The 23779-nt window shown below is 36.9% G+C and overlaps 1 protein-coding gene across 6 annotated transcripts in view; it reads right to left on the bottom strand.

Annotated features, from left to right (window-relative positions):
• Window positions 1–23779, bottom strand: part of FERMT2 (FERM domain containing kindlin 2) — an 81713-nt gene that overhangs the window by 37450 nt on the left and 20484 nt on the right. For all 6 annotated transcript variants that reach the window (XM_057542118.1, XM_057542116.1, XM_057542119.1 and 3 more), the window contains exon 3: window positions 18914–19147. In XM_057542118.1, coding sequence (XP_057398101.1) covers window positions 18914–19147 — 234 coding nt within the window. The remainder of the gene's footprint in view (window positions 1–18913; window positions 19148–23779) is intronic.

The raw sequence follows: 23779 nt of genomic DNA on the forward strand, positions 1-23779 counted from the left end.
GCAAATAGTGACAGCTTTACTTCTTCTTTTCCGATTTGGATTCCTTTTATTTCTTTGTCTTCTCTGACTGCTGTGGCTAACACTTCCAAAACTATGTTGAATAATAGTGGTGAGAGTGGGCAACCTTGTCTTGTTCCTGATCTTAGTGGAAATGGTTTCAGTTTTTCACCATTGAGGACAATGTTGGCTGTGGGTCTGTCATATATGGCCTTTATTATGTTGAGGAAAGTTCCCTCTATGCCTACTTTCTGCAGGGCTTTTATCATAAATGGGTGTTGAATTTTGTCGAAAGCTTTCTCTGCATCTATTGAGATGATCATATGGTTTTTCTCCTTCAATTTGTTAATATGGTGTATCACATTGATTGATTTGCGTATATTGAAGAATCCTTGCATTCCTGGGATAAACCCCACTTGATCATGGTGTATGATCCTTTTAATGTGTTGTTGGATTCTGTTTGCTAGTATTTTGTTGAGGATTTTTGCATCTATGCTCATCAGTGATATTGGCCTGTAGTTTTCTTTCTTTGTGACATCTTTGTCTGGTTTTGGTATCAGGGTGATGGTGGCCTCGTAGAATGAGTTTGGGAGTGTTCCTCCCTCTGCAATATTTTGGAAGAGTTTGAGAAGGATAGGTGTTAGCTCTTCTCTAAATGTTTGATAGAATTCACCTGTGAAGCCATCTGGTCCTGGGCTTTTGTTTGTTGGAAGGTTTTTAATCACAGTTTCAATTTCAGTGCTTGTGATTGGTCTGTTCATATTTTCTATTTCTTCCTGGTTCAGTCTCGGCAGTTTGTGCATTTCTAAGAATCTGTCCATTTCTTCCAGGTTGTCCATTTTATTGGCATATAGTTGCTTGTAGTAATCGCTCATGATCTTTTGTATTTCTGCAGTGTCAGTGGTTACTTCTCCTTTTTCATTTCTAATTCTATTGATCTGAGTCTTCTCCCTTTTTCTCTTGATGAGTCTGGCTAATGGTTTATCAATTTTGTTTATCTTCTCAAAGAACCAGCTTTTAGTTTCATTGATTTTTGCTATTGTTTCCTTCATTTCTTTTTCATTTATTTCTGACCTGATCTTTATAATTTCTTTCCTTCTGCTGGCTTTGGGGTTTTTTTGTTCTTCTTTCTCTAATTGCTTTAGGTGCAAGGTTAGGTTGTTTATTCGAGATGTTTCCTGTTTCTTGAGGTAGGCTTGTATTGCTATAAACTTCCCTCTTAGCACTGCTTTTGCTGCGTCCCATAAGTTTTGGGTCGTCGTGTCTCCATTGTCATTTGTTTCTAGGTATTTTTTGATTTCCCCTTTGATTTCTTCAGTAATCACTTCGTTATTAAGTAATGTATTGTGTAGCCTCCATGTGTTTGTATTTTTTACAGATCTTTTCCTGTAATTGATATCTAGTCTCATAGCGTTGTGGTCGGAAAAGATACTTGATACGATTTCAATTTTCTTAAATTTACCAAGGCTTGATTTGTGACCCAAGATATGATCTATCCTGGAGAATGTTCCATGAGCACTTGAGAAAAATGTGTATTCTGTTGTTTTTGGGTAGAATGTCCTATAAATATCAATTAAGTCCATATTGTTTAATGTATCATTTAAAGCTTGTGTTTCCTTATTTATTTTCATTTTGGATGATCTGTCCATTGGTGAAAGTGGGGTGTTAAAGTCCCCTACTATGATTGTGTTGCTGTCAATTTCCCCTTTTATGGCTGTTAGTATTTACCTTATGTATTGAGGTGCTCCTATGTTGGGTGCATAAATATTTACAATTGTTATACCTTCCTCTTGGATCGATCCCTTGATCATTATATAGTGTCCTTCTTTGTCTCTTGTAATAGTCTTTATTTTAAAGTCTATTTTGTCTGATATGAGAATTGCTACTCCAGCTTTCTTTTGATTTCCATTTGCATGGAATATCTTTTTCCATCCCCTCACTTTCAGTCTGTATGTGTCCCTCGGTCTGAAGTGGGTCTCTTGTAGACAGCATATATATGGGTCTTGTTTTTGTATCCATTCAGCCAGCCTGTGTCTTTTGGTGGGAGCATTTAATCCATTTACATTCAAGGTAATTATCGATAAGTATGTTCCTATTCCCATTTTCTTAAATGTATTGGGTTTGTTATTGTAGGTGTTTTCCTTCTCTTGTGTTTCTTGCCTAGAGAAGTTCCTTTAGCATTTGTTGTAAAGCTGGTTTGGTGGTGCTGAACTCTCAGCTTTTGCTTGTCTGTAAAGGTTTTAATTTCTCCATCGAATCTGAATGAGATCCTTGCTGGGTAGAGTAATCTTGGTTGTAGGTTTTTGTCCTTCATCACTTTAAGTATATCCTGCCACTCCCTTCTGGCTTGCAGAGTTTCTGCTGATAGATCAGATGTTAACCTTATGGGGATTCCCTTGTGTGTTATTTGTTTTTTTTTTCCCTTGCTGCCTTTAATATGTTTTCCTTATATTTAATTTTTGACAGTTTGATTAATATGTGTCTTGGCGTGTTCCTCCTTGGGTTTATCCTGTATGGGACTCTCTGTGCTTCCAGGACTTGATTAACTATTTCCTTTCCCATATTAGGGAAGTTTTCAACTATAATCTCTTCAAAAATTTTCTCAGTCCCTTTCTTTTTCTCTTCTTCTTCTGGTACCCCTATAATTCGAATGTTGGTGCGTTTAATGTTGTCCCAGAGGTCCCTGAGACTGTCCTCAGTTCTTTTCATTCTTTTTTCTTTATCCTGCTCTGTAGTAGTTATTTCCACCATTTTATCTTCCAGGTCACTTATCCTTTCTTCTGCCTCAGTTATTCTACTATTGATCCCATCTAGAGTATTTTTAATTTCATTTATTGTGTTTTTCATCATTGCTTGGTTCCTCTTTAGTTCTTCTACATCCTTGTTAAATGTTTCTTGCATTTTGTCTATTCTATTTCCAAGATTTTGGATCATCCTTACTATCATTATTCTGAATTCTTTTTCAGGTAGACTACCTATTTCCTCTTCATTTGTTAAGTCCAGTGTGTTTTGAGCCTGCTCCTTCATCTGCTGTGTGTTTTTCTGTCATCTCATTTTGCCTATCTTACTGTGTTTGGGGTCTCCTTTTCACAGGCTGCAGGTTCATAGTTCCCGTTGTTTTTGGTATCTGTCCCCAGTGGCTAAGGTTGGTTCAGTGGGTTGTGTAGGCTTCCTGGTGGAGGGAACTAGTGCCTGAGTTCTGGTGGATGAGGCTGGATCTTGTCTTTCTGGTGGGCACTTCCACGTCTGGTGGTGTATTTTGGGGTGTCTGTGGCCTTATTATGATTTTAGGCAGCCTCTCTGCTAATGGATGGGGTTGTGTTCCTGTCTAGCTAGTTGTTTGGCATAGGGTGTCCAGCACTGTAGCTTGCTGGTCGTTGAGTGAAGCTGGGTCTTGATGTTGAGATGGAGATCTCTGGGAGATTTTTGCCGTTTGGTATTACGTGGAGCTGGGAGGTCTCTTGTGGACCAGTGTTCTGAAGTTGGCTGTCCCACCTCAGAGGCACGGCCCTGATGCCTGGCTGGAGCACCAAGAGCCTTTCGTCCATACGGCTTTTTGGAGGTCGGACGTTTTCTGCCAGCGTTCAGTGGGTGTTCTGTAGGAGCAGTTCCACGTGTAGATGCATTTCTACTGTATCTGTGGGAAGGAAGGTCATCTCCGCATCTTACTCTTCCGCCATCTTCTCCCCCTCCCTGAACTTTCTTTTTAATTTTATTTTATATATGTCTTGTACCATGTTTAAAAAAAATTCAAATAAATCTTTTAATAACTATATGGATTTTTTGTTTCTCTGTTGGTTATTTGATTTTTACTATTAGGAACACTCTGGTACACATTAGGTTTTTGTTTTGTTCTGTTTATTTTTTTTTATAAGTTGAGTCTTATTTTTTTAATATTAATTTATTTATTTAGGCTGCACCGGGTCTTAGTTGTGGCACACGGGATCTTCGTTTCAGCATGAGGGATCTTTAGTTGCAGCATGCATGTGGGATCTAGTTCCCCGACCAGGGATCGAACCCGGGCCCCGTGCATTGGGATCACGAGTCTTACTCACTGGACCACCAGGCAAGTCCCTTGTTCTGTATTTTACATGCTATTTTGGGAGGAATATTATTCTGAAACATGAAAATGGAATCAGCAGTAAAATTGTCCTGAACAAATACTTTACCAGAGAGTAGGTGAACACAAATGCTCCTTACTTATTAATAAATTAATAAATTTGGGCTAAGTACATCTTAGGTACTAAACAGCAGAAATCACATTAAAAATAAATTCTTAAATTCTGTCACTTTCTTAAAAGCTTCCAGGCATGTCTTTTTCAAGTTAAAAATAGGACAGCATATTCTTTAGCTAAACTTACAAAATTATGGGACTTCCCTGGTGGTCCAGTGGGTAAGACTCCCCGCTCCCTAGGCAGGGGGCCCGGGGTTCGATCCCTGATCTGGGAACTAGATCCTGCATGCATGCCACAACTAAGAAGTCTGCATGTCACAACTAAAGATCCCTCATGCAGCAACTAAGACTCAGCACTTCATGCATGCATGAATAAATAAATAAATAAAGTAACAAAATTAAAAATCAAAGATTTTCTTCAGTCTTGTATATTCAAGTTGAGATAGGCTGGGACCTGGGACCCTTTACCAGAGTGCTTGCACCTGGACAAATGTCTCCTCAAGCAACAGAATACACAGAAACTATAAGGGACTAAAAATAGCTGCATGTATGTGCAGTTAGGGCAATTATGAACACTAAGATACAAAAAGGCCACAAACCAACTGCCATTTTGGAGGTGCTGGGAAGCAAAACTAGGGTACTGAGCATGATCCCTACACACAGCACCAAGGGGTGGGCAGACCATCTAAGCCACCGCTCCAGCCCCGCCCACCAACCTGCCCCTACCCTCACCCCATTTAAGGATCCAGCCCGCCCTCCTCAGAGAGAGAGCAAGGGAAACTGTTGCTTGTTTTTGCTCTCCTGTGCACAAGTCCCAGTAAAGCCTTGCTGAATTCCTTGTCTGGCGTTTTATTGATTTCTATTGATTAAAGAGTCCAAGGGCACAAGTCGGTAACAAAGTTAACCCATTTATCCTCAAAAGTAACTTTTGGGGTTTGAATCAGTAGTGCTAATTGCTATGATTATGTAGATTCAGGAACTCAGAAGATATTTCAAGTATGTCTTTTGAGCCATATTTATCTAATTAACAGAACTGAATCATCATTTCCTAGACTACTTTTAAAAGAAACAAGACTTAACATGCTAAGAGACCTAATGATTTACGGGTTGTACTTTCAGTTCTCAACGTACCCTCAGCTTTGCTATCACTGCCATGTGGGGAGAAAATAAAGGCTTTAGAAAATTCCTAGCTTCTGAATAATCACTTGTCCCCTCTGCTTCGGTATTAAGTGTGGGCAGGGTGGTAATCTATCTCTCCACCCATTCATTTCCCCAAAGTAAATCATAAACTGGTACAGGGTGAAAAATCTAAAAAGTATGTAAGGACATAAAACTAATCACGCCTGAGAGATATGACACGCTTCTATCACAATTTACCATTAACAAGTTTAGCGGGAGAGGGGAAAGCAAGCATGTATAATTGGAAAAAGCCTCCTAAATGTTTCTGGTATGTCGTTTCTGCTTGAGAAACACTGCACTACATGATTCATCCTTTGAGATTTTTGTTCCTAGGTCATTTCCTGTCAGCTCACAAGCCAACTATTATTAGAAAAATCAGTATTGTTAACTAGCTTTTTGGTCAGTCATAGGCAGATGAAGCAGCTCCTAACTTGTATGTGCCCATGAGAATTTCCTGTGATGTAAAAATAATGATATTAAAAATATATGCTTAGGCCACACCCCCAGATAATACTCTTAGTGACTCAGGGGTTCCAACAGCTTGCTTTATGAAAGTTCTAGTGACGGATGTTAACTAAACTTACTGTGGTAATCATGTCACAATATATACAAATACTGAATCATTATTTTGTAAACCTGAAACTAATATAATGTTATATGTCAATCACATCTCTATTTTAAAGAAAGCTCTATCGGTAATTTTGATTCCAACTTTTCCTTGAGAACTAGTAGCTTAGGGAAAGGGGAGGAGGGAGAAGAACGACATCTTATTTCTCTAATGACAGGTAGTTCTATATTGGAGCAAGGTAGCTGTTGGCTACACATGAAGTATGTGAATAAGTGGTTTTCATTTCATTACAACAATAACAGAAAAAGTGAGGTAAATCCATATAAAATACTACTTCATTGATACAGGAATTTAGGACTTCTTATTTACTGTGTCTTATATCAAGAAGAAATTAAACTAGTGAATTTAGGAATCTGAATCACATGTATAAGACTGGATTTGGTGAAGAGCATAAGTAGTTAAACAAGGTTTATACTGAAATAAAATACACCTAGAGGACTATGAGTTATAAAAACTTTAAAATAGGCACACCAAAATACAATGCTATCTTTCCTTTATGCTAAATTATAGTTCAATAATAAAGATATACTAGCATTATGAGTCACTACACAAAGCAATAATCCAGGATCTATTTATAACAAAAGGATAAACTACATAGCAATAAAATTTAACGTTCAAAATCAATATAATGTTATCAAGTAGAATACAAATCTAGTGGAAGACAGACTTCATAAATTATCTATATAATTATGTAATTATATATAGTACATATATATATCTCCAAAACTATGGGGCTGAGGAAGTGGGAAACTAAGGAGCAGAGAAGGGTTCTCAGATAAAATAATAATCATTTTAGTTTAAAAATAAAATTTTCTGGAGTGTTTCCAGTTAAACATGTATGTTGAGTTTGTGCATTTACTTTCACTCCTTTCCAAAAATCATACCAAAATGTAAAGAAATAAAACATGAACCTAAAAGGACAAAAATAATAGGAGAAAACATCAGATAAGCAACATCAGAAGAATGCTGAGACAAAAGCCAGATGGGAAAGAAGCAAATGACTTAGCAAAGTGGACAAATAGAAAATCAAGGTGTTTGCAGGAAGTACCAATGGGAAACACACTGACTCATTGTGCCAAACATCAAGCATGATCATGTACTGAAAACAGAGAGACAAGAAAAATGAATCCTGCCCCACATCGGATTACACCTACCCCTTTGATACGCACCCTTTAGAATTCCTTAGAGGAAAATCTGAAAAGCCCTAGGGAAAAGATCTTCTAGATACTGACATTTGAAAAAGTGTGCTCAATGTCTAAATACCCTGCAAAAGGGTGACAAGCTAAACCCTGTTCAACTAGAGTTTCCTATTAGGTATATGTATGAATGGACAATTAAAATGGACAATCAATGACTGATAGATCTTATAGAAAGGACTCTGAGATAGGCAGAATTCTAGAGATATCTCCTTAAAATTCCTGTCCCTGGTTATACAATCATACGCTAATCTAGGAACTGCTGTGAAGAGACTTTGCAAATGGAATTTAGGTTACTGATCAACTGATTTTAGGGAGATTATCCTGAATTCTCTCAGTAGGTCCAATGCAATCACAGGAAGCCTGCCTAACAGAAGAGAAAGGCAGAAGAGGGAAGCAGAGGAGAGATAAGAGAGGAGAGGTCATACAGATTTGAGGAGTAAGAAGAGCTGGACTTGCTGTTGCTGGCTTTGACAAAGGAAGAGACCACAAATCAAGGAATTCAGGAGGTCTGTGGAAACTTAACAGACAAGCCAAGGGGAGCGTCAGTCCTATAGCCACAGGGAACCCAATTCTACCATGCAAAATTCTTTCTCAGGGCCTTCAGGAAGGAACAGAGCCCTGCTGACACCTTAATTTTGGCCTTATAAAATTCTAAGCAGAGGATCCAGCTGAGCCATGCTGTGCCCAGACTTTTCACATAGAAACCGTGAGATAATAAATGTGTGTTTTAGGGTGCTAAGTGTATGGCAGCAATGGAAAACTCACAGACCTTCCAATGTGAAAGAGAGCAAATGAAATGAAAAAGAACAACATGGAAACAGAAATAATGCAAAGAACAGAATAGAATAAAACAAAAACCTCTTAATTACAAATCTCAGAAAGATAAGACAATGGCATCCGTGAGAGATGAATAGGATGTTAAAAAATAACCAGAGGGACTTCCCTGGTGGCGCAGTGGTTAAGAATCCACCTGCCAATTCAGGAGACACGGGTTCAAGCCCTGGTCCGGGAGGATCCCACATGCCACGAAGCAACTAAGCCTGTGCGCCACAACTACTGAGCCTGTGCTCTAGAGCCCGTGCTCCACAACAAGAGAAGCCACCACAGTGAGAAGCCCACATACTGCAACACAGAGTAGCCCCCGCTCACCGCAACTAAAGCCCGCACACGCAGCAACAAAGACCCAATGCAGCCAAAAATAAAAAAAAATAAAAATAAAAAAAATTTTTTTAAATTAAAAATAAAAAAACATAGATAAGAAGGGGCTCTTGGATATTAACAAGGGGGAGGAAGGGTCCTTTCCATTTTTAAAAAGAACTATTTTGTTAAGGTTTAACTTATATAAAGTCTACAACTCTTAAATATATTCATGAATACCTGGGTGACAAAGATCCAGATAGAAATATAAAACACTGAAAAATAAAATTTGAGAGCCACAATAAAAAAGCAACAGACAAAATATAAAGTCACGTAAGAGGATCAATGCAAGAACAATATCGGACTAATTACTAGCAACAAAAAGAAGAAAAAAAAACACAGGGGAGGAATTAGGGCACATTACTATGAAATTTCAAAATGGCAGGGAAAAAAATCCTAAAACATTCCAGAGAGAAAAAGCAGTCTACAAAGAAAGGATGAAAATAAAAATTAAGAACACTATCAGGACTATAAATAGCAATACTGGAAGCTAAAACAACTGAACAATGAATTCCCAATTCTGAGGGAAATTAATTTTCAACCCAACAATTCCTATCAAAGGACAAAATAAAGACATTTTCAAATATAACATCTCAAAAATTTACATCCCATCCACCTTTGATGATGGAGGACATACTCCATCAAAATAAAAGAGCAAATCAACACTGAGAAAAATGCAAGGATCAAGTATGAGAGAGAAGACACTTTCCTTGGACAATGGTGGAGGGAAGTTCTGGGGCTATGACTGTACAACTTGCCCTAGAAGCCATCTACTCCAGATTGGAGCAGGAGGATGGAGGGACTTCACAGTGTATTTAGGAAGAAAAAAAAGGAGGGAGGGAGAAGATTATTATCAGATAATGTATTTGATCATGAAAATTATAGAGAATCTAGAATGTAGAAGAATCAACAACAGAGCAGTTTGAAAACTAAGTAAGTGATAAACAAAAAGGCATATAAGATAGAAAAGGTAAAAGTATACACTTTGGTTCAGCAAGTAAAAATATTTACCTTGTTAAAATAATGCAAACTGATACTGATTTAATAAAAAATTATAATAGTTATAATAAAGTACGAAAGAAAAAGTTGAGAAAAAAGAAGTGAACAGATATCTAAAATGGATAAATCAAGAAATAACAGCATAAGCACATTATTTAAATTATGGAACTAAACGAAACAGTAAAAAAGTAGAAAGTGGTAGGGAATGTGCTTGGGGTTGGGGAGAAATAGGACAGAAAAGTCCTTTTATGTTATATGCTTTTTTAGCTTTAACTCTGTATCTATGGCTTTGATTAAAAAAATAATTTCAAAATCTTTCTGCTTATTGTGTAAAGAATAAATTGGAAGGAACAAGGATGGATAAAGCAGACCACTTAGGGGCTGTTGGACCAGTCCAGAAGAGAGATGGTGGTGGTGTGGCCTATGAGAGCAGTAAGGATGGTAGAGATAGAAAGATGTGAAAAGATTCAAGACATATCTTGGAGGCAAAAGTAACACTTCTGGGTGATGGATGAGATGTGTATAAGGAAGAGAGTGGTGCTAAAGATCACTCCCAAGTTTCTGACGTATACCCGGGATGGTGCTTTTACTGCTAATGGAGACTTCTGAGGGGCAGAGTGGGAAGGGCGGAACACAGAGATTTGGAAAGGAATACCATGAGCTCAGTTTTGAACATGTTCAGTTTGAAATTTCTGTGAAAGAAATGGTTTTGTTATTATAAATAATGCTTCAATGAGCAAATGATGGCTTTCTAAAAAAGGTACATGGCTAGAAGAAAATCAAGGATGAGTTAAGAAGGGTCTCAACTAAGACGGAGTAACAAGAATTTGATTTACCCTCCTGCTTTATTTAAACAATAAGAAAGGAAAAGAAACTTTTTCAGATATTAGACAACAAGGAGCACAGGAGAGAAGAGAAAAAAAACAGAATGAGCTCTTTGACTGTACCAGCTTACTGCCTAGAAGTAGTTTGGGGTGGAGAGGGGGCAAACAGAGTCAGGTCTTGCTGAGTTGAGAGATCTGAGATGGAATCCAGGGAGGCCAAGATGGCTAAAATTTGTGGGTCAGAGTACCAGAGAGAAGAGAGCTCCACAGAGAGATCTGGAGAGCTGTAGTTATCCGCTGGGATCTGGGTGAATACTGATCTGTGCATTTGTGAGGGGGAAGTCTTCCTAATACACAGGATATTGAGAAGAATCCCCAGAAGGAGATTAGCCCTGGACTAATGGTGGCTCTGGACCTGCCCTAACAGAGCTTAAAAGCAAGTGTCAGGGCTTCCCTGGTGGCGCAGTGGTTGAGAATCTGCCTGCCAATGCAGGGGACACGGGTTTGAGCCCTGGTCTGGGAAGATCCCACATGCCGCGGAGCGACTAGGCCCATGAGCCACAGCTAATGAGCCTGCGCGTCTAGAGCCTGTGCTCCGCAACAAGAGAGGCCGCAACAGTGAGAGGCCCGCGCCCCGCGATGAAGAGTGGCTCCTGCTTGCCACAACTAGCGGAAGCCCTCGCACAGAAACGAAGACCCAACACAGCCAAAAATAAATAAATAAATTTTAAAAATTAAAAAAAAAACTTAAAGAAAAAAAGCAAGTGTCAAAAGGATCCAACTGATTCCAAGTAATTTGACTGAAAAATTTGACAGAAAAAAAGCCAATGCTTTTTAAAATTAATTAATTAATTAATTTATGGCTGTGTTGGGTCTTCATTGCTGTGTGCGGGCTTTCTCTAGTTGTGGCGAGCGGGGGCTACTCTTCGCTGCAATGCGCGGGCTTCTCACTGCAGTGGCTTCCCTTGTTGTGAAGCACGGGCTCTAGGCATGCGGGCTTCAGTAGTTGTGGCAAGTGGGCTCAGTAGTTGTGGCTAGCGAGCTCTAGAGCGCAGGCTCAGTAGTTGTGGCACACGGGCTTAGCTGCTCCGCGGCATGTGGGTCCTTCCCAGACCAGGGCTCAAACCCGTGTCCCGTGCATTGGCAGGTGGATTCTTAACCACTGCGCCACCAGGAAAGTCCCAGCCAATGCTACTTTAAGGAATACAAAAAGAAATCCAGCCACCAACAATGAAAAATTAACAGACTCTAGCATTCAATCAGAAATTACCAGACATAAAAGAAGCGACCCATTACCAGGAGTAAAAGGGGGGCAAAAGTAGCAGAAGCAGAAATAACTAATGATAGAATAACTAATGATAGAATCAGTAATAACTAATCAGTAATAACTAATGATAGAATCAGTAATCAAAGATATTAAAATATCTATTATAAGTACACTCCATATGTTTAAGAAAGGAGAGAAAAGCATAAAAATAAGAAAAAAATTAAAGATTTATGTATTTTTTAAAAGGCCAAAATCAAACTTCTAGTGATGAAAAATACATCTGAAATGAACACTGGATGGGATTAACAGCAGATCAGCAGAAGACCAATGAACCTGAAGACAACAATGGACACTATCCAAGATGAAACATAGAGAATAAAGACCGAAAAAAGGAAGAGAGCATCAGTGACCTATGGAAGAATACAGTTGCTCTAACATATATGAAACAAGCCCAACAAAGGATAGGTGTGGGAAGGGACACCAAAAATTATTTGAAGACCTAGTGGTTGAGAATTACACAAATCTGATGAAAACCGTAAACCCACAAATCTAAGAAACACCAGGATCCTAGAACAGAATAAACCTAAAGAAAACTATGCCAGGACACATCAGAATTAAATGCTGAAAACCAGGATAAAGATAAATTCTTAAAAGGTTAACAGAGAAAACATTCAGAGGGGAACAAACAGAACAGCCGTAACGGACTTTTCTGAAATTATGCAAACCAGAAGACAAGAGAAAATTACTGAAAAGAGGAAAAATCTAGAATTCTTCACATAGCTGCAATATCTTTCAAAGATTTTTGTAGACAAAAGTTAAAAAATAAAATTATCACCAGCAGACCTGTACTATAAAAAGGTCATATGAAGTTCCTCAGATAGAAGAAAAAGGATATCACATGGAAAGTATTCTTACAAAGAACGGTGAAAAATGATAAATGTGTGGGCAATTATAAAAGACCATTTTTCTTATTTTTTTAATATTTAAAAAGACAATTATTGTTTTAGGGGAAAATAACGTTGAGTTTTAGCATATTTGAAAGTAACACATATGACAATAGCACAAAGAACAGGAAAGGGGAAATGGAACTATACTGTTTTAAGATTATTATACTATGTATGAAATGGTATACTATTTGAGCACAGAATGTGAATAAAGTTTTCATACACTGTAACCCCAGAACAACCACTAAAAAGACAAAAGTGGTAATAGCTAGTAAGTCACAGGTGACAATAAACATAACTGTAACAAACCCCCCTCAACTTAAAAGAGGAAAAAGAAAAAAAATAGAACACACAGAAACCTTAAAATAAATACCATATAAAAAACAAATACCAAGGTGGCAGATTTAAACTCAGTGACACTGATAATCACATTAAAAGTAAATGGTCTATAACCGTGTTGCATGCCAATTTGATAGTATCATTATAAAGCAATATTACACTTAGAAACCTAATTGTTTTCCCATAATCACTGAATTCTCTGATATCTTTTTTCCAGCTTCCTAGCATTTCCTCTCTGAAGTATTTAAATTAACTGTCCTGGATGAAGTTTCCTTTAAAAGGCAATGTCTATAAAGTCCTATGGCTTCAACAGATTCAATTTTGTTTTGAAAGGTAATAAAAATAGTGAATTTCTATTCCTACGTCTAAACCACTGGAAAAAATAAAATAAATAATCTAATGGAAGCAACCTAAATGTCCATTGACAGATGAATGGATAAAGAAGATGTGGGGTGTGTGAGTGTACATGTGTGTATGTAATGGAATATTACTCAGCCATAAAAAAAAGAATGAAATGATGCCATTAGCAGTAACAGATAGACCTAGAGATTACCATAGGAAATGAAGTCAGACAGAGAAAGATAAATATCATATGATATCATTTATATGTGGAATCTAAAAAAATGATACAAATGAACTTTCCATTTTCTCTTAACAAGGCTTGTCATTTGTAAAGCCTGCATGTCAGACCCCACCTTACATAAAAGAACTTAGCATGCTTTGCAGTGTTTCCTTCAAAAAGGAAACAAAAATGTAACTAAAAACCTCGTTTAATCATTACACAGAAGCATCTTCTTTAGAGTTACGTTATAAAAAAATCAAGATAATTTTTACCAAATAAAAAACTTAGACAGCAGTCTGCCAAAACTCAAACAAGAAACAGACAATCTGAATGAGTCTATACCTATTAAAGAAATTGAATCAATAATTAATAACCTTCCAAAACAGAAAGCACTAGGGCCAGACAGGTTCACTGGTGCATTCTACCAAACATTTTTTCTAGTTTTACTGAGGTATAACTGACATAACAACACTGTGTAAGTTTAAGGTGCACAGCATAATGACTTGACTTACATAGTATTACCACAGTAAGTTTAGTTAACATCCATTATCTCATACAGATACCCAAAAAAAGTTTATTTTCCTTATGTTAAGAACTCTTATGATCTAGTCTCTTAACAACTTCCAAATAAACCATACAGTAGTGTTAACTCTAGTCATCGTGCTATATACCACATCCCCAGTACTTACTTATCTTGTAACTGGAAGTTTGTACCTTTTGACTACCTTAATGCAATTCCTCCCCTTAGGTTGTTTCCATGTCTTGGCTATTATAAATAATGCTGCTATAAACATGGGGGTGCAGCTATCTCTTCGACACAGTGCTTTCATTTCTTTTGGATATATTCCCAGAAGTAGAACTGCTGGATCATATGGTAGTTCTACTTTTAGTTTTTTGAGGAACCTCCATACAGTTTTCCATAGTGGCTACATCAATTTACAATCCCACCAACAGTGCACAAGGGTTCCCTTTTCTCTACATCCTTGCCAGCATTTATCACTTGTCTTTTTGATAACCATTCTAACAAGTGTGAGATATATCTCATTGTGGTTTCAATTTGTATTTCCCTAATGATTAGTGATGTTGAGCACATTTCCATGTACCTGTTGACCATGTGTATAACTTGTTTGGAAAAATGTCCATTCAGGTCCTTTGCCCATTTTTAAAATTGGATTATTTGGGTGTTTTTTTGCTATTAAGCTATATGAGCTCTTCATATATTTTGGGTATTAACTCATCAGATATATGGATTGCAGATAATTTTTCCCATTCCACAGGCTGTTTTTCATTTTGTTGGTCATTTCTTTGGCCATGCATAAATTTTTTTGTTTGATGTAATTCTACTTGTTTATTTTTGCTTGTGCTTTAGGTGTTATATCCAAAAAGTCATTGCCAAAACCCATGTCAAGGAGCTCTTTTCTTGACATTTGAGGAAGAAATTAAACTAATTCTCTATAATCTCTTTCAGAAGATAGAAGCAGAGGAAATACTTCCTAATTCATTCTATGAAGCCAGCATTACTCTAATACTAAAATCAAACAAAGACACTGCAAGAAAAGAAAACTATAGACCAATATCTCTAATGAACATAAATGCAAAAATCTTTAATAAACTATTAGCAAATCGAATCCAACAATGTATAAATAAAATTACACACCATGACCAAGTGGGATTTATGCCAAGTATGCAAGGCTGGTTCAACATCCCAAAATCAGTATAACCCATCACATCAAAAGGCAGAAGAGGAAAAATCACATGACCATATCAATAGATGTTAAAAAAAAAAAAAAAAGCATGACAAAATCCAACACTTATTCATGATAAAACACAGTAAACTAAAATAGAGGGGAACACTTCCTCAACTTTTTTTTTTGGCTGTGCTGTGTGGCTTGTATGATCCCCCTGGTGGTCTAGTGGTTAGGATTCAACACTTTCACTGCTTCAGTCTGAGTTCAATCCGTGGTTGGGGAACACTTCCTCAACTTGATAAAGAGTATCTACAAAAAACCTTCAGCTAACAACGTACGTAATGATGAGAAACTAGAAGCTTTCCCACTAAAATCAGGAACAAGGCAAGGATGTCCTCTCATATCACTGCTTTTCAATATTGTACTGGAAGCCCTAGCTTATGCAATAAGACAAGAAAAGGAAATAAAAGGTGTATAGATCGGAAAGGAAGAAATCTGTCTTTGTTCACAGATAACATGATCATCTCTACAGAAAATCTAAAAGAACTGACAAAAACTCCTGAAACAAATAAACAATTATAGCAAGGTAAAGGACACAAGGTTAATATACAAAAGTAAATTGCTTTCCAGCAGTGAGCATGTGGAATTTGAAATGTAAAACACAATACTATTTACATTAGCACCAAAAAATAAAATACTTAGATATAAATATGACAAAATATGCACAGGATCTATATAAGGAGAACTATAAAACTGTGATGAAAGTAATCAAAGAAAGAAATAAGGGGAGAGATATTCCATGTTCATGGTCAGGAAGACTTGATCTGTCAAGATGTCAGTTCTTCTCAGCTTGATCTATAGATTCAATGCAATCCCAATCAAAATCTCAGCAAGTTATTTTATGGATACTGACAAACTAATTCTAAAGTTTATATGGAAAGGCAAAAGACCCAGGATACCCAACACAATATTGAAGGAGAAGAGCAAATATGGAGGATTGATGCTACCTGACCTCAATTCTTATTGTAAAAAGCTACAGTAATCAAGACAAGGTGGCATTGGCAAAAGAATAGCAAACAGATCAATGGAAAAGAATATAGAGCCCAGCAAGAGACCTACATAAATATAGTCAACTGGTCTTTGACAAAGCAGCAAAGGCAACACAATGGAGAAAAGATAATTTTTCAATAAACAGTGCTATAACAACTGGACATCCACATGCAAAAAAAATGAATCTAGACCCAGACCACACACCCTTCACAAAAATGAACTCAAAATGGATCACAGACCTAAATGTAAACTGTAAAAGCCTTAAAAGATAACATAGAAAAAAATCTAGATGACCTTGGGTTTGGTGATGACTTTTTAGATATGATAACAAAGGCATGATCCATGAAAGAAATAACTGATAAGCCAGACGTTATAAAAATTAAAAATTTCTGCTCTGTGAAAGAAACTGCCAAAGATAATGAAAAGATAAGCCACTGACTGGGATAAAATATTTGCAAGACATATCTGATAAAGGACTGTTACCCAAAATATACAAAGAACTATTAAAACTCAACAGTAAAAAACCAAAAAACTTGACTGAAAAATAGGCCACAGACTTTAACAGATACCTCACCAAAGAAGATGTACAGATGGCAAATGAGCATATGAAAAGATGTTCCACATCATATGTCATCACGGAAATGCAAAATTAAAACAATGATATACCACTATACATCTATAAGAATGGCCACAATCCAGAACACTGACAACACCAAATGCTGGTGAGAATTCAAAAGCAACAGGAATTCTCATTCACTGCTGAATGTGAATGCAAAATGGTATAGCTACTTTGGAAGACAATTTAGCGGTTTCCTACAAAACTAAGCATATTCTTACCATATGATCCAACAATCATACTCCTTAGCATTTACCCAAAGGAGTAAAAAACACGTGTTCACAAAAAAAAACCTGTACATGAATGTTTACAGCAGCTTTATTTATAATTGCAAAACTTGGAAATAACTAAGATATCTGTCAGTAGGTGTGGAAAATAAACTGTGGCACATCCAGACAAGGGGATATTATTCAGCGCTTAAAAAAATGAGTTACCAAGCTATGAAAAGACATGAAGGAAACTTAAGTGTACATTACTAAGCAAAAGACACCAATCTGAAAAGCTACATATTGTATGATTCCAACTATGACATTCTGTAAAAGGCAAAACTATGGAGACAGTAAACAGATTAACAATTGCCAGGGGTTGGTAGGGGAGGGATGAAAAGGCAGAGTACAGATTTTCAGGGCAGTGAAACCATTCTGTATGATATTATAATGATGGATATGTCATTATACATTTGTCCAGAGCCGTAGACTGTACAACACCAAGAGTAAACGCTAATGTAAACCATGTAGTCTGGATGATAATGATGTATCAATGAAGGTTTATCGTTACAACAAATGTCCCAGTCTGCTGTGAGGTCTTGATAGTGGGGAGGTTTTATGTGTGGGAATGAGGGTAAATGGGAACACTCTGTACTTTCTGCTTAATTTCGCTGTGAACGTAAAACTGCTGTAAAAAAAAGTTTATTAAAAAAACTGATAAATGATATAAACAGGCAATTCAAAAAAGAAACTGAAATGGCCAGTAAAGACATAAAAACATAGTTATCTTTATAAACTAAAATGAAATACTGTATTTTTTCACTCAGAGAAGCAAACACTAAAAACTGACAACATTCAAGTGTTAGTGACAACTTGAGGCAATGGGTTTTCACACATTGACGGTTGGAATGTAAACTGGTATAACCACTTGGGAGAGCAATTTGACGGTATCTGAAATGAATTATGTGTACACTTAAAACACAGCAATTCTACTTTCTACTTCTACACAAACACAAAAGAGAAATTCCTCCACACTCGTGCAAAATGGCATTAAGAAGATGCCTGCACAGCAATTGCAGTAACATTTTGTTTTTGGATATATACACTCACAGATGTGGATACATGTATGTATGTTTACATATTTTCAAAAGTACTGGAAAGATACATACTAACCTTATGACGGTAGTTGCTTTGTGAAGGGAGATTAGAGGAGAATATTAATCAAGAAATTTACCTATATTATTTTGACTTAAAAAATAGTTTAGCAAAATGATAAAATATCAGCTACTAATTCTAGATAATAGGATTTAGGTAAATGTTACATAATTCTTTGTATTTTTCTGTATTTTAATTTGTGTCTTAGAAATTCCATTAAACATAAAAGAACCTTGTAATTTGAGTCATTAGAACAAAACAGTAACGTCCTGTATCTCCCCAAATCTATGGTACAATGGAATTATGTACTAATGATAATGACAATGGTTCACATTTTCTCTGATGGTTGAATATTTCCTGTCATATGACAGAACTGGGTCAGCCAAAAGTAATCTACATCTCATTTCAGAAAATATAAACAGAACTGCTACAAGAGTGTTCAAATTGTAGACTGGTTAAGGAGGATATCACTCATGGTCATTTCCTTAGGAGCTGTGTCAGGCCTTCAATGAAGGAACACAATCTGCTTGAATCACTAAAATCAAATATTGACTTACGTTGAAGGAAATACTACAAAAGCTACATCACTCTGAAGATAATTGCCTGTTCTCTTCTCCTTCCCATAAAAATAAAGTCATCAGAATGAGGTATTAAATAATAATATATATTTCTAATAAGGAAATACTAGACACCTCCTGTTCTACCTTAACTCAACATTTCTTTACCTTAAAGTAATATAAAAACTTTAAAGAATAAAGTAATAATTTCACAAATACACAAACACAGATAGCTTACCCCAATCCCTACTCCTTGAGATAAATTCAATGTCAGTCATCAGTCATATACATATCATGCAACTCATAATTTCATGAATTTATCTAATACTTACTAAAAGTCTTACAGATGTCAGAAACAGCTTTGAAGACTCTGTCAGAGAAATTCACTTTCACCTTCACATACTTCATGTTGGGAAGTTGCAGGCGGAGCAGCTTGTGCTGGGGGGTGAACTGAAGCTTAGCATCTGCCTGAACGCCATACTTATCCAAGGTCCAATGTGTCTTGAGGAGCCAAGTTCTCTTCTTTTCCCACCACAGAGCATGGTCAGACCAATCTTTTTTTACATCTATTAAACAAACAAACAAAACACTTCTAAAAATCAGCAAGATTACCTTGAGAGAAATCATAAGCAGAAAACTAAATAACTGGGTATTTAATATGATCAACTAATTAAATACTAAGTGCCTGTTTTGTGATAGGTACAAAAAAATACTAAATAGCTGAGAAAACATTCTGCCCTTGAAAGCTAGTACAGAAGGGAACTGCGGCAGAATACACAGGGTAACTAGTAATGCTTAAGGTGGACACACCAATGACGAGGAGAGTAAGTACTCTCTGTAGGCATTCCGAGAACAAAGGGAACCCTGGGGACTAGAATCAGAAGGGTTAATGATGAGGTGGAGCTGGTGGATTCTGAGCCCAGCCTCGAGGGATGGACAATATTCTGATGATAAAATAGGTGAGAAGGCTGAGGTATATGAGGCTGCAGAGGCATGCTGAGGTTAATGAGTGGTGAAAAGTAAGATGGAACCAAAGTGAACAAAACCCAATATCCTAGGTAGAGAAGAGACTGGAAAAGAAAACATCCACGAGTAACACTTAATAACTTATTAAGAGAAAACAAAAACAAAAAAACTACATTCCCAACCACACACCCAAATACATTCCAAGAAAAGTAACTTATAAGTCACACTGTCCAACTTTTTTTCCCCAATATATTTCGGTACAAGAGAAAACATTAATATCTGTTATACTCTTTAACATCCTTATGCAATTAAATTAAATGAAAATAAATTTATACCAAATAAAGAGTATAATTTACACAAGATTTGGCTACCCCCAGATACAGCAGATCATAACAATAAACTTGCAAATAAAAGCCAACTTTAACTAGTTCTTAAAGTAGCAATAAAAGTAAAGCCTTTTTGGATCAATTATATGATAAACTAAGAACCAAAAAAGAGGGACAGGATATTTAAAAAAAAAAAAAAAACAGTATTAGCCAAACAAAGCTTTCCAGGGGAAGAAAATAAAAATGAAAAATATTATCATGATTCTGATACAAAGTTCATTTTAATAGTTTTTAAAAGAACTGGTCAATTTTAAGAAGATAAATTTAAAAGTATACACTAACCTGTAATGTTTTTTTAGCACCTGTCTACCAGAAAGCTTCAGAGTAAAAAATCAAACTACCACATTGATTATGAGCCTAGAAACACTTTCTATAATGGTGAAATTTACTTGATATAATTAACTTCTCCTCATTATGGAAGAAACACATCACAGGTGGGAAAAAGACTTTCAATTCCCCCAGACAGTAAAAGAAATATTTTAATTAGTAAGTACTTTAATGGGAGAACTGTAATTACTTGTGATTATAGTGCCATTTTGAAATTTCAATATTTGTTTCGGGAAAGCCCAGTCAATTATGTTATTTGAAGTTTGGCTGCAGAAATACATATTTTACAACTACTTACTTAGTTGTGACACAATGTATATAGTACCCTGCATCTTAAATTATCTTCCAGCACAGAATTTATCAACTAAATTTTAGAAACAGCAAATCTGATCTAGCTCACAAGAAGACAACCAAGGTTGGGACCTTTTCATATACTATGCGGTAAATGTCACACACGTTACAGATGGTTTACTTTTTTCTTCAGGAATAAAGAACCCAAGGCAGAAAAAGATAATTTGTAAAGAATGATAGTAACCAAGCAGGGCAAGGCTGAGCTGAACTGAATTAATTGTAGGTAGGTATCTAATACTTTCTTCCCCATATCTCAATCCATTCACTTCCGCTGCCAATATCAACCATTAAGGAAGCTATATATTCCCAGTGCGGGGGAGAAGAGAGGAAAAAGCTGTACACCGCGAATAATAATAATAGTTTTGTAAATACTGACTTAAGTCATTTGGGTTCCCTTTGACTTAAATCAAAAGACAATCCTGAAATAAGAACTTTGGCACAAGTAGCTTATTTGGGGTTGGGGGGGAGACCCCAGGAAGCATACCTGAGGGGATTAGGAAAAGTGAAACAGAGGGAGAAAAGTCTATTAAGGATTCATTAACTTCTGTGGATAACTGGAGTTCAGTCCTGTGAGATACCCTCCGAGGAATCACACAGAACATGACTTAGAATTATCCCCCTAAGGAAAGAGAAAGCTGGGGTATCTATCCAATTCCTTGGTTGAGGGTTGCTCCTAGGGCCATTAAATTCCCAGCATTTCCCCAGCTGCCACGCATGGGCTGGCCTCCCTACACTCAAGCAGTTAACTCACCAAGGCTGAAATATTTACTACATGGACTTTTACAGAAAGACTTTGTAGGCCCGGATGCAATAAAATCTCAACTTTGCATCAATTAGGATTCAAACGCTGACCTTCAGAAACAGGTACTTCCCGTGATCTTCCTCTTTAAAAATTTAACCCTCCCCATCAATTCCACCTTGGTTTTTTACACCAAAGGAACGGCACCCCTGCATCCAATAAGAATAAACATTGACAAGAAGGACATATAATCCAAAGACTGTGTACTAGAAACCTATGAATAGTTTGTTTACCCACAGAAAGAGAGAAAATCTTTTAGTGACTGGCAACACCGGTAAAATCAGTGTTTTTTACCCACAGAAAATAGTAGATAAGTAACAATATAGGAAAGAAAAATTACCCCAAATAAAAGCAGAAACAGGACACCAGAAAAGATCTGAAGTGTCGATAGGGCACATGCCAAGAGACAAAAACAGAGAAAAGCAGGCATTCTGACAGCAAAAGAAGTAGTTAGTGCTAGAAGATGGAATGGTTGGACTACGGGAGCCTGTGACATATGTTCAAATAGTATAATTTTTGGTAGCATTCTTGAAGACTCAAAATACCAGCAACCTAATCAGCATTAATTATAAGATAATCACTACTACAGAACAAGAACAAACAGCATCTATAAAATATTCATTAATTCCACAAATATCTGCTGAACATTTACTATGTGCCAGAAGGCACTATTCTAGTGCTAGAGATACAGTGATGAGAACAAAGTTCCAGCATCTTTGAAGAAGGCCAATATTATGACTAGAATTGAGGAGGTGAAGCATCAGAGAGCTCGGCAGAAGCCTTATATATTATAAAGTTGTTCAGCTTTTATTATGTGTGTGAGAGAAGCCACTAGAGCACTGTTTTTCAGCTTGTTTGGCATTAGAATTATCTGAGCAACTTTTCAAATAGAGTAATGCCTGGACTCAGCCCAAACCACTCTGGGTGTGGGTCTAGAAATTGATTTTAAGCAGGGGAGTGATTTTTTATTTCAAAATCATCAGATAATTCTGAAGAATGCAGGGGCAGGGGTGTGCATGAGTGAAATTCAGAGGCCGTGCAAGAAGTTAACATGGGAGTGGACAGGATGAAAGTTTGAATTACAATGGTTGGGCAGCAAGGAAGGAGAAATAAGGAACACAGACAACTTTTCCTGATTATTTTGTTACAGTGGGGAGCAGAATCATAGATGGCAGATGAACGGAAAGGGGGTGGCAAATCCAAGAAGTATTTTCAGTCTTGTTTTTAAGAACGAAACCTATTTCAGCATTATTTAAATAGTGATGATCCTATAAAGCTTAAAGCACATTTCCAATTATCATTCTTTCCTTTGACTGCCCCTCCACAGAGAGTCATTGTGTCACAGTGTCATTTTAAAACTTTTTAGAGACTTGATTGAGCTCTCTTAAATATGCAAGACAATATTTTCCCACTTACTAGAAAAGCTTTCTTTGGTTCTGGCTTTGTATCACACTATGTATCTTATTTTGAAACTAACAATAGCTACACATCAAGTCCCACAATTGGCTCCACTACAGATATCATAAGAATCTATTTATTCTATTCAGAAGTAGCAAAAACAATTTTACACTCTGATCAAAATCCTGAGAAAGATGATATACCAACTGAGAATCATTAACCAAGGCAAACATAAGCGCCAACTGCACATCAAAAATACTTAACTACACAAGGTGTGTGTGTGTGTGTGTGTGTATGTGTATGTGTAAAGCTGTATATCTTAATGCAATAGCTCCTTCATTTCAAACCAGGTAGATTGAAACAACTATTATAAATTTATGGCCAACAGGATCCAAGATAGCACCAGGCAATCCTACCATGTTTCTTCTATCCACCACTGTATTTCAAACTTGTCATCCCTCCTCACTGCCTGAGTATCCTCCTTCTCAGTAGACAACCACGGATTCTACTTTAGAAAACAGAGAAGCCATCTGATTGGAACTATTTCACCTAAGTGCCAACCAAATGTACAAACCTTCTTGCATCTGTACCTGTACGGGTCTCCTGCCTTTGTGTTATGATGAGAGGAGCGTCTCTCCTGTTTATCTGAAACCAATCCTGCTACCTATGCTCTGCTGCCCTTCCCACCTTCTAGAGACCATGCACTTCCCACTCTGACTCCTAGGTATCTCATCCATTCTTATGGCTTTACATGGTATCTACACACTTACCTTCCTAATTTTTATCTCTAGCCCAACCTTCTGCTTAGAGCACCAATTTATACATCCTACTGACTATCCCACATCTCCACCTGGATGTCTCACAGGCATCTCAAACTTAATATGTGCAAAACTTAACCCAATTTTCTCCTAGCCCTACTGTTATTAAATAGCCCTAACTGTCAACCCAAGTTGCTCATGCCAGAAATCTAG

The sequence above is a fragment of the Balaenoptera acutorostrata genome, chromosome 3 (assembly GCF_949987535.1).
Source record: "Balaenoptera acutorostrata chromosome 3, mBalAcu1.1, whole genome shotgun sequence".
NCBI lineage: Eukaryota > Metazoa > Chordata > Mammalia > Artiodactyla > Balaenopteridae > Balaenoptera > Balaenoptera acutorostrata.